This window comes from Monopterus albus, unplaced genomic scaffold, assembly GCF_001952655.1.
Source record: "Monopterus albus unplaced genomic scaffold, M_albus_1.0 scaffold166.1, whole genome shotgun sequence".
NCBI classification, from domain to species: Eukaryota; Metazoa; Chordata; class Actinopteri; order Synbranchiformes; family Synbranchidae; genus Monopterus; species Monopterus albus.
Window position 1 is genome coordinate 1,684,090 of NW_018128046.1, and position 13,121 is coordinate 1,697,210.

At 40.7% G+C, this 13,121-nt stretch overlaps 1 protein-coding gene across 2 annotated transcripts in view; it reads right to left on the bottom strand.

Moving 5' to 3' along the window:
• Positions 1-11,943, bottom strand: part of LOC109968961 (cathepsin K-like) — a 13,996-nt gene extending 2,053 nt beyond the window's left edge. Inside the window, exons 1-6 of one of the 2 annotated variants that reach the window (XM_020615564.1) lie at positions 11,829-11,943; positions 10,526-10,649; positions 8,373-8,495; positions 7,097-7,249; positions 3,380-3,598; positions 293-458 (exon numbers count right to left, since the gene is read on the bottom strand). In XM_020615564.1, the coding sequence (XP_020471220.1) occupies positions 293-458; positions 3,380-3,598; positions 7,097-7,249; positions 8,373-8,495; positions 10,526-10,648 (784 nt within the window). In that variant the 5' untranslated portion in view covers position 10,649; positions 11,829-11,943. Of the gene's footprint in view, positions 1-292; positions 459-3,379; positions 3,599-7,096; positions 7,250-8,372; positions 8,496-10,525; positions 10,650-11,686; positions 11,756-11,828 lie in introns of those variants that run through there. The other variant, XM_020615565.1, reaches the window with a different exon arrangement.
• Positions 11,944-13,121: the final 1,178 nt, after the last annotated feature.

A 13,121-nucleotide genomic window follows, 5' to 3' on the forward strand; every position in this document is an offset into this window, starting at 1 on the left:
CAGCAGGAAGTGTGTCAGTCAATCAACATATACTGTGGAGCTAATACAGTTTAAAACACTGGACATTTGTTTGAGCCTGACGCCTCCGTGAACACATCAGCAAGGAGGGTTAAAGACAGTTCCTGCTCATAACTGTGTGACAAAGCCACAATAATATGACTTTGAGTACAAAATGAAACATAAAAAACCAAATGCATCCACTTTTCTGCTACACACTTTGTAAACAGTAAAAACCTTTCGAAGAACAATGACCAGAAATGCCTGATAAAAGCAAACAGAGCAGTTCACTAACCTTTCTGGTAGAAGAAAAAGCTGCTTTGCATGGCGTCAATGCCCACAGATATCGGACCCACTTTATACACAGCGACAGCCAGCGCTTTCTCGTCGCCCACTGGGACCTCGCTGAAGCCTTTGCACTGGGCTGCCCTGCCTGACACATTATATCTGCACGGATTGTCCTGCAGGGAGGACAAAGCAGGAGAACAGAGCTGAACATATCTGTTCTGATGTCTGTATTTTCACTTGAAAAAGCAGTCAGAAAATTAAATATGCAAAAGGAAATTTGATATATTTTCAACCCAAATTGCACATCAACACCCAGAAATCCTCTTGTTCAACAGCAGCCTGGTCAGGGTTGCCAACTTGGAGGTTTTAAAATGTTTCATATGAAACAATTTACTGTATTCGAAATGACATCATTCAGAGTACTTTACAAGAAAGAACATTTTGATGGTTCCATGCTTTCAAGTGTGAATACATGCTGAGTCTTACATTATAATAACCTGCATATTTGGAAAGTTTGGACTCTTTTAGACAAAACAAGACATTTGATCTTTGGCTCTGGCAAATTTCTGTCATCCTGTTGTTTTGAGAACAAATGAATCGTCAATTAGCAAAAATATATTAAAATAAAAAATAATAGTCAGATAAATCTATAATGAAAATACATGTTAGCCAACCCTGTGGTTTAAGTGTCACATGCACATTTCACGTCTCAGACTGTAGCCTCGGTACATTCACAGAATGCATACAAGCAGCTCCACTTCCTTCTCATAAGAGATGACACAAGAGGAAACTATGTTTGCTATGTACAGTGGGAGAGTGTCAATCTGATCATTTCTGGTAAAGAAGAAACTCTTGTTGTTTTACCATTTCTTTGTGCGTGCAAATGTGATTGGGCCAAGGGTGTCGGCCATTTTGGTTTCAGTCTGTGTCTGCAGCTTATGGTATAATAATAATAAACTTTATTTGTACCGCACTTTCCAGTTCAAGAGCACAAAGTGCTACAACAATAGAAACATAGCAATACAATATCAGTTAAAAACACTCATAGACAGACAAGAAGCCAAATAGATATCCAAAAACTGATATAGGCCAATTACTACCCGGCCGGCTCTCTCACCGGGGGCTCACCCATGGTGGTCCAGCAGACCAATACACACACTAACATATTAAAACTAGTTAGAAAGTAAATTATTAAAGCTGGCGAAAGAAAGCTAAACATTAAAAGCTTGTTTAAAAAGATGCGTTTTTAACGCTGACTTAAACGCTGCCGGCTCAGTTATCGAGCGTATATCTAAAGGCAGGGAGTTCCACAGCCTAGGGCCATGCACGGCAAAGGCGCGACCTCCCCATTTTTTGTAGTGTGCAGGGGGAACGACAAGAGCAAGATGACCCGATGATCGTAGGGTTCTGCGAGGGATGTATCTAGCCAAGAGGTCGGACAGGTATTGAGGGGTAAGACCATGCATGGCTTTAAAAACATAAAGCAAAACCTTAAAATCTATTCTCCATTTAACGGGCAACCAATAAAGAGAAAGCAGAGCTGGAGTAATGTGGGCATGCTGTGTCCAGGGTGTACCCCGCCTTCACCCAATTGCCAGCTGGGATTGGCTCCAGCCCCCCCACCCGTGACCCCGTTAAGGGATTAAGCGGTAGAAAATGAATGAATGAATGAATGTACAGTAATTCAAAAATATGGGTGTTGTTGGGGGAGAAAAAGCATAAACACGTTTTTTTTTGTTGCTTTAGTTTTGAAATAAATTCTGTACATTTTTAAGGGTAGGTTTTGTGCGTAGTAGTCAAAGTAAAACCCCTTTGTTGTCCCTTGTTTTTCTCTCAGTTCCACCTTGGTCCCCTCACATGATGGGGTAACTGGCCAGACTGGCGATCCAGCAGAGGTTGCGACGGTTTCGTCCCATCAGGATGTAACCATTCTTGCCCCAGCTCTTGCCCCAGCTATCATGAAAAGACAAAAGACGGCAACAGAGATGGAAAGAAAGAAATATGAGCAATGTTGAGCATCGCCAGGAGTCAAACAGCCTCTCATGTCATCAGTTTGTCATCAACACAGCTGGCAGATGCATCAAACCGGTGTTACAACAACAAACAACCTGTTGTTTCATTTTGGCAGCCTTATGAGCCACCTGATGCCCTTCAGACAGGTGATGTGTCCCACCTGTTCTTGATGATCCAGTACTTCTTCCCTTTGGGGGTCACTCCATAGCCCACTACCAGCACAGCATGATTGATTAATCCAAAAGTTGACCAGCCCAGGGCCAATAATATCAATAACTTCTTTTAAAATCTTCCCCGGAAGGGGATCAAGCGGAGAAGCAGCGGGTTTGAGCTGAAGCACACATCTTTTAAGTTGTGAGAGGGACACCTGAGCAAACGAGGTGAAGGTATCACCGGGGTGGGACACAGCTGGGGCATAGGGTGGAAGATGTAGAGGACTCACTCTGATAGCCCGGACTTTTTCACTAAAATACAATAAAAAATCGGCACACAAAGCATTCGAAGCTTCAGGAAACACAGCAGTAGTGGGATTGATAACCAAATTAATAGTCTTAAAAAGAACTGATGACTATTCTCCGAGATAATTTGGGATAAATACTGAGACTTAGCATCGCTGACAGCTCTCTGATAGTCCTGACGACAGGCTCTTAGGATGTCTAAGGAGACTTGCAGACCATCCTTCCACCATTTCCGCTCTGCCTGTCTGCACCGTCTCCGATAGGCCTGCGTAACGTCATTCAGCCAAGGATCAGAGAGATTCCTAATTCTTTTCCTCCTCAGCGGAGCAACAGAATCCATAATCCGGACACAAGTGGCATCAAACGCAGAGAGGAAAGTCACTGCAGGTATTGGGGAATGCTGCATTTCAGTGGAGTGTAGGTCTGAAGTTGTCATTTTAGTTTAGTTTTTTTTTTTTTTTTTTTTGCTTATTCCAAAAACATTATAGGCTACTGGTCAACAATAAACACTATTTAAAATACAAATTGTCTCACTTGTAACTGATCTGTTTCTGCCCTTTGCCCCACCCATCCCCCATTTTGGCCCACTTAAGGGAAAGTCTAAGAACAGTTAATGGCTTTACCGTTCCGACATATGGGTAGGCCTTCTCAGAGTCGATGCCTCCATTTTCCTTCACATAATTGAAAGCGGTGGTCATGTATCCTCCTCCGCAGCCATAATTCTCTTTGACGCAGTCCACCAGGTTCTGAGGACTGAGGTCCACTAGCTTACCTGTCTTCTTGGCCAGCTGGCCCTCGAGCGCCCCGGCTGAACTGAAGGCCCAACAGGAACCACAGGAACCCTGTCAGCAGTGAACAACAGGGAGGAGAGTGAGGAGTTTCATTTAGTGAGATAAAGGACAAACAGAAATGTGCAAAACTACTAAATGTTTCTCTAGGTGTGGTAAAGACTGCGGAGAAGATCACCAGCACTCCACTGCCCTCTCTGCAGAGCATTTACCACTGCGGGGTGCGTAGGAAAGCTGCCTCCATCCTCAAGGGGCCCCAGTGCGGACCATACTTCATACCCCTACCCTCCTGTCTGAGGCTCTGAAGTGTGAAATGCAGGACCTCTAGACTGAAAAACTCTTTCTTTCCGACTGCCATCAGACTCCTAAACAGCTGACTCAGGATCTACCTCGTGTAATTCCATCTGTACTGTTTACATACTCATTTTGCACATGCATAATTGCACACCCACTGCTGAATATTTACACTCCATGGCTGCCATGTAGCATATATTCTTTCTGCATTATATTGTTCTTGTTGTATTTTATTTGCTCCCTTCACTTGCTGCTTTAAAGTGCCTTAAATTTGGAATAGCCGACCTGTCATCTTGGCCAGCTGGCCCTCGAGCGCCCCGGCTGCACTGAAGGCCCAACAGGAACCACAGGATCCCTGTCAGCAGTTAACAACAGGGAGGAGAGTGAGGAATTTCTTTTAGTGAGAAAAAGGACAAACAGAAATGTGCAAAACTACAAAATGTTGCTCTAGGGTCTTTCCTAACTGTGCATATGACAAATCAAGACTTTGACCTTTGACCTTTAGGTTTTGACTGGACCGAATCTGATGTGACTTAAAGGTTACATGAAGATGTACAATGTGTATATTACAGTGCAATAAAAGCTTGCTGGTTTGGAGATCAAATCACAAGTGACAAGTTTCAAAATGGATCAAAATGACAAATCAGCATTTCAAATACTTCATCAGCCTCACTGAAATCTAGGTGCTTTCTTCTGCCTGTCCACTAGGTGTCAGGTTTTGACAGCATTAGATTTAAACATGTTTCTGTTTGTTGGTTCAACAACGTCACTGTGGTTGTGGGAGCAGTTTGTGTTCTACGGACCTGGAGAAGGAAGAGTGTGTACATGTCCATGAGAAATGTGCTGTTCTGACACACATGAATAATACTGTTCTAAAAATGTCAACAGAAACCTCAACCTCTTGCTGTTGTCACCTGTGCAGGTTGAACCTTTGATATCAAATTACCATATGCATGTGAGATTACTTCCAGTGTGTGCATCAGCTTTACTGATACTCTTGCAGGTGAACAGGAGCAAATCCCTGCAGCCAGTTTCCAAATGTTTAGGGAAAACCTTCCAGAAGAATGGAGGCTGTTAGAGCAGCATGTTTGTTGTTTTAGATGAGATGTTCAGTAATCATATATTATTTGTATTTAGTGCTGAGCATTTTCTGCTTTAAAGAACAGGATCCCTGGTCTGTTGAGAAGAAACAAACTGCAAAGTTCTCTCAGTGCTGAAGCAGTAAAACTCCATGAGAGTCATTAAACTCTCTGCTGGCTGAATTAAAACATCCTCACATTCTGATGGTCCGAGTTGCTCCAATTAAAAGTTTTGTAAATGTCTGACCACTTCAGTTCACTGGGGATCAGAATGAGCTGAAGTAGAAATTAGTCTCAAACAAGCAAAACACAATTCAGACTTCATAAAAGGAGATTTGGAGGAAACAGCTGAATTGTTGGTATGCAGATTGCAGTAGGCATGCTGAATAGTTTATGAACAACACAAAGTTGTTTATAGCTGAAGTTTGGTTTTCAAACACCAGAGGGAGACAAGTCTTCCACGCATAAATTGTCTGCTTCCACATCAACTAAAGTACAGAGGAAATATACTTGTCATAAATAATATCATTGCTGTTTTTTAATAAATCTATTTACATTAAAATCCTGAACAAAATGAATATAAGTATAAATTCATGGTAACAGCTTAAATGTGTCCTGTTTCTCTTAAAAATCAGCTGTCTTAAAATACTTTGTCTTCTTTGTGCAGGGGGAAAAAGTCTTAATTGACTAGTTATGAAGTAAATAAATCTGCCAAAATGTATGTTTTAATGCTCCTTGTAGCCTGCTCCAGAAACATCTAAAATATGTGTTTTAGCTTGTCAAAACACTGGAGGCTTGTGGTGCTGGTGGATATGTGACTGTGGGGAGAAAATGGGCTGACATGCTTAACCAAGCCCAGGGTCTGTTACAGGATTAAATTGCAACTGCTGAACACGTCTAATTTTGGAGTAAATAAATGTACAAAAAACTGTTTTAAAGTTTGTTGCTATTGCCAAAAACAAAAACTAGAGCTCCAATCAACAAAACTAAACTGAAGAAGGCTGAGCTGGGAAGAAGTGGAATATGTGTCCAGACAAAGGAAAATATTCTCCAACTCCTCTGATTGTCATTCAGGTGACATGCCGCTGCCCTCTGGAGAAGGCCATCACTCTACTCACACATGTAAAACAAAAAGGGCTTTTCCAGTGATGGTTTTCACAAACCAACAGAGTAAAGACCTTGAAAAAAGCTGAAAACAATAAAGTTACGAGGCTTCTGTGGGAAAGTGTCAACATAAACAATGTTTTCATGGCTGTGCATAGTTATTTGAATATATTCCCCAGTTAACCTGCTGTTCATATAATATGTGATATTTCCATAGTTACTTGCATTATTGTTTAAACACTTTTTATGTTCCCATCTCTTGTCATTTGCTTTGCTTCTGCCTGTAACAGCCACATTTTTCCACAGAAATCAATGAAGGTCTGTGGTACTTTTTTAAACATTTTGCCTGAAATCTGCATTGGGGAACTTTTTCTCAGTTTTCCCCAAACGAACACCATCACATACCAAAACCCAGCAGGAACTACTGTCTGTAAATTACTGTACCTTTTGTATTTCTACTAAGAAGAAAACTAAACATGACATGCAAAGACATAACTTCCTCCGGTGTGAGAGAATGTCTGTTTCTGTTTTGATTCCTAGAAATGGCGATAACTTCAATCTGTCCTAACTTGTTCTAGAGCTGAGGCACAAAAACATTTAGATCATGTGACCTCCCCTCTTGAACATGTTGGGTCCTATGCTCCCTTGTGTTCTGATCATCTCTGTTGTTCACTATCATAACCCTAACCCTCGAACTGCTGTGACACTGTGTTCTTGACAACGGTGCTGGTACTGCCAACAGTTTAGTCAGCCAACAGGTTCTAAATTAACTTGGCTTTCATTTTATCTGAGCTTCACCAGGTAGTGCACCAACATTTTTAGAGCTTTTTCACTGAAAACAGCTGCTTCCAAAGAGTAGTGAGAGGGAATATAAACAGCAAAGCTGGAAACTGAACAGCTGGCTGAAAATCATCATAAGGTTCCAGAGACATGAGGGAAACTGTAGAATTGTCATGACACTATTAGTGTTTTTTGACAGTCACAGTTTTCATGTTGTCATTTGATGCATTGCTATTATACATATAGATTATAGCTGCTTTAAACCGTAAACTACATCAAGTGACGTGCAGCTGACCTGGTTCTTCACTGATGTCACCATGCCCTTTTTGCGGTAGTCGATAGATTTGGGGAGGTTGGCCTCACTGTAGTTCAGAGCTGTGGTGGAGTTGCGCTGATGGATCTGGGGGACCCGAAGGCCGGTCATCGTGTTAATCACCTCTTCTGGTGTCTGTGTGGACAAAGAGAAAGTTAACATGTCTTATTCTTACTGTAGGTTTCAGTTCTTAGCAGATGTCACTGGGGTCCTTGTGCAGATAGGCCAGAACAGAGTGCAAGGTTGAATGTCTAGATCAAAAATAAGTCAAACAAGGTAGAGGTTAAACACTGTAGCACCCCAACAATAGAATGCCTGAAACTTGACCTTATTTTCTGGAATAACTGTATGAGATCAAATGTTTCAGCACAAGAACCCGAGAAGGACAGTCAACAGGATGTATTTTAGGATTAAGATGAGGAGATGGAGGATTTGATCCAGCAGCCTGACTGAAGTCATTTTTTTGTACTGTATTGAAAAGAAGACATAAAAGCACACAAAAAATCTACAATATTTACACAACAGTGACACAAACGAAGGAGTGATATGAAGAGCAAAAGTGGAACCACAATAAGTGATTTCTGTACTGTGCCTGTCACAGATATTGAGCAATCGTCTAAAAAAATGTCAGTTATTATCTGAATTCTATCGTGCTTTCATTACAGCTCAGTCTGTAAGAAGGAAGAGCATTAAATAGACACCATCTGTTAATTGGTTTCATTCACTTAAATGCTTCCAGTCAAAATGGAAACACATTCTTCATTTCCTGGCCACCTGTTCCCATACAAACATGAAAGTGGCCATTTATCTTAAAGTCAGATGTGTAGACTCCTGCCACTAATAGATGAGCCTGAGGCCTGGTTTTTATACACTGATAAACAGCTTGTTACAGCAGATGTAAAATAATATACAGCAGTCATGACCTGCGCTGAGATTCATTGACTACAGCTGATTTAAGGACCCGACTCGTTTAGTTTCACTTTACTGGGGTGCAGTGTGTGTGAGTGAAACAAAAATACAAAATAGCAGGGACTCAAAGTCAGAACTGCAGAGAGAAAAATAATATTTAAAATCTGATGTCACATCCTGAGACTTCTGAATGGCACACACACTTTTTTTAAATTCATTAACTTGAGCGGAAATGTTGATATCAGCTACTAATACCAAGGATACAAACAAGAAAAACAGTTTGGCATCACACAGGGTGAGATCTGAGTGGAAACGTGGCCTTGAAGGCGCAGAGCAAGCTCAGACTCACCATGTCTCCCAACATGTTCATGGCCATCTCATAGCTGTGCATGCCCTGCGCTGCCTCCTTGTTGTGGTGAATGATCATTTTCATGTTCTTCTCCCAGATGGCCTTGCGAACCTGTTCTTCTTTCTGGAACAAACAAAAGAGCATTTGTCACTTTGTCTGTAAAAAAAACAAAACAAAATCTGGCTGGAGCCACTTTGTTTTCGAAGCTTTTAAATGATCCTTTTAACTTTTATGAAGGCAGAAAACATAAGATGAGATCAGATGAAAAACCTTATCAAGTTTTTCAAATTTCAAAGCTTACTTATATTACTTATTCACTTTAGTTTCACTTACTTATTAACCTTTATCATAACACATGCTGTAAAGGCAGCTTTTCTGAATGAATAAAGATGGAGTCACTGTAACTTATCATTGTGCACATCCTGTTTCCCTTTGGATTCTTTGTTCTCTAGCTCCATCTGTCTTGTTTCCCCTGCAGGCCACAGGAACAACCAGTACTGGCCTCACTTTAATTGTTTTTACAGTCCACATTGTTTCTCCAAACATTTACTGTACAAAACCTCACTCTGGTTAAAGGAAACATTTGTCTCAGAGATTTACAGTAAGTGATAACTTGTAGTCAGGGTGTGGAACTGGGCACACACATCAGTGCTAAGCCTTGTTTTGTTCCTGTCAATAATGAATGATGTGTCAGGGGATCTTAGAAGCTGAGGCTGGAAATTTCTTTTCTTTCTCCCCAACCTCTGAAAAGACAGGCATCAACAAAATGGACAATGTTCTAAAAACCTTTTGTCAGTTCAACAGATCTTGGTTCATCTGGGATACAAATGAATTTTTAAACAAAAATCCATCCATAAATGATACAACTGTATTCTCTATAAACAAAGCAGACATGTTACAGTATGCATCAATGTATCACCCATTAAAAACTGGTCACAGTCTAACTCATCCTCTCTCCTGTCTGGACCAAACATTTAACTTGCTTCTCCATTTTAAATCAAAAAGAAAGATGTGAAAAAGAAAAATAGTCCCCCCCCCAAACACACACACATCCAACTAACACACAACAGTGAACGCGGGCAAACAGACAGCAATATTTTCAACCAGATGGAGATTTGGTGTTGGCGCCAAGTCACTTAAAACTCCTACAAAGCACTGCTCTGTTCTATTTAATGTCCTCTCAGCAGAGCTGCATCCTCCCAAACAAATACCCACCAGACTGAGGCCAGCTGAGAGAGAGAGAGCAGACTAATACTGAACTGGCTGTCTGTTAAACTGAGTCATACTTAGACAGCCTGTGACTCAAGCACATGTCGGGCAAATCATTGAAAGCAGAGAGAGAGTACAGAAAAACAAAGACAGAGAGCAGGAGGCAAACGCAAAATGTTTAAGCATTCATACGTACAGATGCAACTAAAGGGTTAAAGTAACATTTTCTAGATAAATGTTCTCAAGAAACTGAGGTACACATTTTCTTTGGAACAACTGACTCTAGCGTTGCTGTGTACAGGTCCCGTCTGTTGTCTGTTAAAACATGAGGCTTCACCACAAAAGTGCTAAAGTAGGCAGCTTATAAATGAATACATGCTGTTGTGTCTCTGAGCTTTCTTTCTTCATTATGCAGCTGTGCAGTTAAGTTGAAGAAAACATTCAGAGCAAGTCAAGCAAAACTGTCCTCACCAACTGATTTGTTGTTACGGTGAGGCACATTTTAAGACATGGAGGTGTTGTGGTTTCATACAATAAACCCTACAGGGGTCAAGTTGTAAGTTTCCAGAACCGGTTGTGTCAAAATATTATTTTATTATTTCAATTAAATCCCAGTGCATTTTGATATGATGAATTCCTCTACCAAAATCCACCCTGCCAGTCAAGACAAACATTAGTATATCCTGGCTTCTAGGTGTTTGTTGGCTATGGAAGTCCCCACATCTCATGTCAGCCTTTCAAAATCTGTTAAATAATGTCTTCACACCTACTGCTTAACACTTTACCAAGACCCTTTTAAAGTGCTTATATTTGTGCCTCTGTCCTGACATTTTTTGTGCTTTTTCCATTTTCACCTCTATATTCCTAATTCAAATTCCTTCAGCTGTATTTGTATTTGGCACTGAAGAATCTGGGCTTTAAAACACAGACAAGCAGACACTGACCGGTTCACTGTAGATTTTGCTGTGTGTGATCTTCCACTGGTCCCACTGGGCATCCATTGAGGCTCTATCCAGTTGGCCCAGAGTGGAGGCCGCCAGCAGTGACACACAGATGATCAATAACATCCTGGAAGAACAATAACATCCACAAGTTCCCACTAAAACTCTGAACAAAGGATACGTCTTTTCAACTAGAGCTGGAACTTGTCAAACAGCAGATTCTGGAAGGAAAGCCTTTGCTCTGAGATCTGATTTCACTGAGGAAAATACGGAACTCACCTAATCTTAAGGTTAAAGATAAAGGCTGCAGTCTTTGTGCAGCTTCATACCGAACATATGAGTACAACTCCCAGTTATGGAAAAAAAATCACTGCAGTAAACTAAATAGGTTCAGTATTTGGCTCAGAAAGTTGGCTTGCTTTCTCATCAGGGACCCAGGCTTTCTCTATTTTTAGGTTACAACTTGAAAAATTGACTTCAGTCTGAGCCTTTTCACCACCTCTCCTTCGCTATGCTTCCCTGCTATCTGTCCTTTATCAGCATCTCCTTGCAGTTCTACATACTATTTCTAATGTGCATGCGTGCCCATTGTTTCCAGTAAAAGCCACTGACCTGTTAAGATGGACTAAAATAAAAGCAGAAAACAGTTTCTTTCGTGGCTTTGGAAAGTGAACTGCCTACTTCCTACACATTGATTACACCATGGCTTCACCTTTGGGTGATTTAAATAGCAAGGTCACATGATCTATATGCAAATAATTTACAGTTCACCAAGTCCAAGTGTGTACAGTGCTGTCGCTACATGAGCCATAAGGATTGCCAGTGGTAGCTTCTTTAGCTTTAAATTCATATCTTACATAAAGAACCAGTATTTGCAGTTATTCTCTTGTTGTAATTTTCCACAAATATGTCACAGTATCTGTGCAGAGCTCAGACAGCTGAGTTAAACCTGCAGTTCTGATTTACAGAAATCCCTCTATTAGGGTGCAACTGGGTCCAGGATCCTTCTCTAATCCTAATCCTATTAAGACTAATTGCTCCAACTTTCTGAAGTGACTTTTTAAGGTAAAAAAATCTTCAGTCAAATTCAGTCTTAGTGCCTGTACAGCAGTGAGTTCTGCATCATTAGTTCAGTGCAGCTCAGTTATACATGAGTTGGCTCACCTATAGTGCAAAACCTCAACAGCAGTGCTTTCTAATCCTCGGCGGCTGACTCTGACTAAGTCTCCATCCAACCCTCTGTCAGAATGAATTCACAAAGCAGGAAGTAAAACTCTGTACCATGAAATCAGTAAATAAACGTTACCTTAGGTCTAAAGGTCAGAAAGTTTGAAGTCCTCTGAGTTTGATACCTTGTTCTTCTGCTGTCAAAGTAGGTCAGTGTGCAAGTTTATATAGCTTGGTAATGAGGAAGTACAATGGAAGTTCCAAGGCTGAGGAGGAGTTCTTGTTTTTCCAGGCAGGGTGTTTACATATGGTTTCACTCACATAGATGACGTCAGGTGTTGGCTAACATCTGAAAACTGCACAGAGGCTGACAGTAAACACTGTGCTCAACTGCAGTCTGGGTCACCGCTTGAAAAATGTAGAAGGCTCTTTTCCTTTTTCATAACAATGACCTGGACTAGATTCTTATTGTAACCTCATATGTCACTTGTATCTATAAGACCACTGCAAAACAGGAGCATGTTTTGTTTGTTCTTAGCTGTAAAGTGCAAGAATCAAAATACAAAAATATGAAGGTATGCTGTAGTCTGTACAATATTAGAAGCTACTGTACATTATTTCAAAGAATGAGCCCATACTTACTACTAACAAAACATATAGCTTCTTTCAGAAAAAGTGCTTTAAGCTTCAATAGTACATGAACTTGAACATATCAGACTTAATGATGAGCACCCAGCTAGTCAGACATGTTTCCCATGCAGGGCCAAAATATCTTTACCTTATTTATTTTCTGTGTCATATTGTCTGGGTTTTAGTGGCTATATATATGTCCTCATACTGTTAGTCAACATCCTAATGTGTCAGGTCTGTGTTTGTATATATAAACATGTGACTCCTACATCAGGGTAGCACATGTAGTCACCCATCTAAATATAAAATTGTCCCGTGTACCTCATAAGTCCAATGATACATGGCTGCAGAATTTTCATTCATTCACTGCACTAACTATGCAGTTTGATCACAACAATGAAAACAGTGCTACAACTACTGTCACCCGATGTTGCACTTGTTGAACTATACAAGGCAGACATAGATTTATAATCCAGTAATCTATGCTAAGGTGGTTAACAAGCAGTCAGTGGCTCAGTCTTTATCTGAAGTGTTAGAAAATCTTTATGTCTGACTGATGTTGAGAATATTTCTAGAATGTAAACTCTGAGCTGTGGCAGCTGTTATCTAAGTTCTGTGATTCAGTTTCTATTCTCCTCACTGGGCATGCTGAAAAGTAAAGTGTAAATTGCTGTTTTTTTCCATCCATCAGGACACATTTATTTTCCATTTCAACACATACTGTCCAAACTACCACAAAACTAGAAACAGCTTGGCTGCCAGGATCCTCTGCTCCTGTCACATGATCAACCTCCTGACTTAG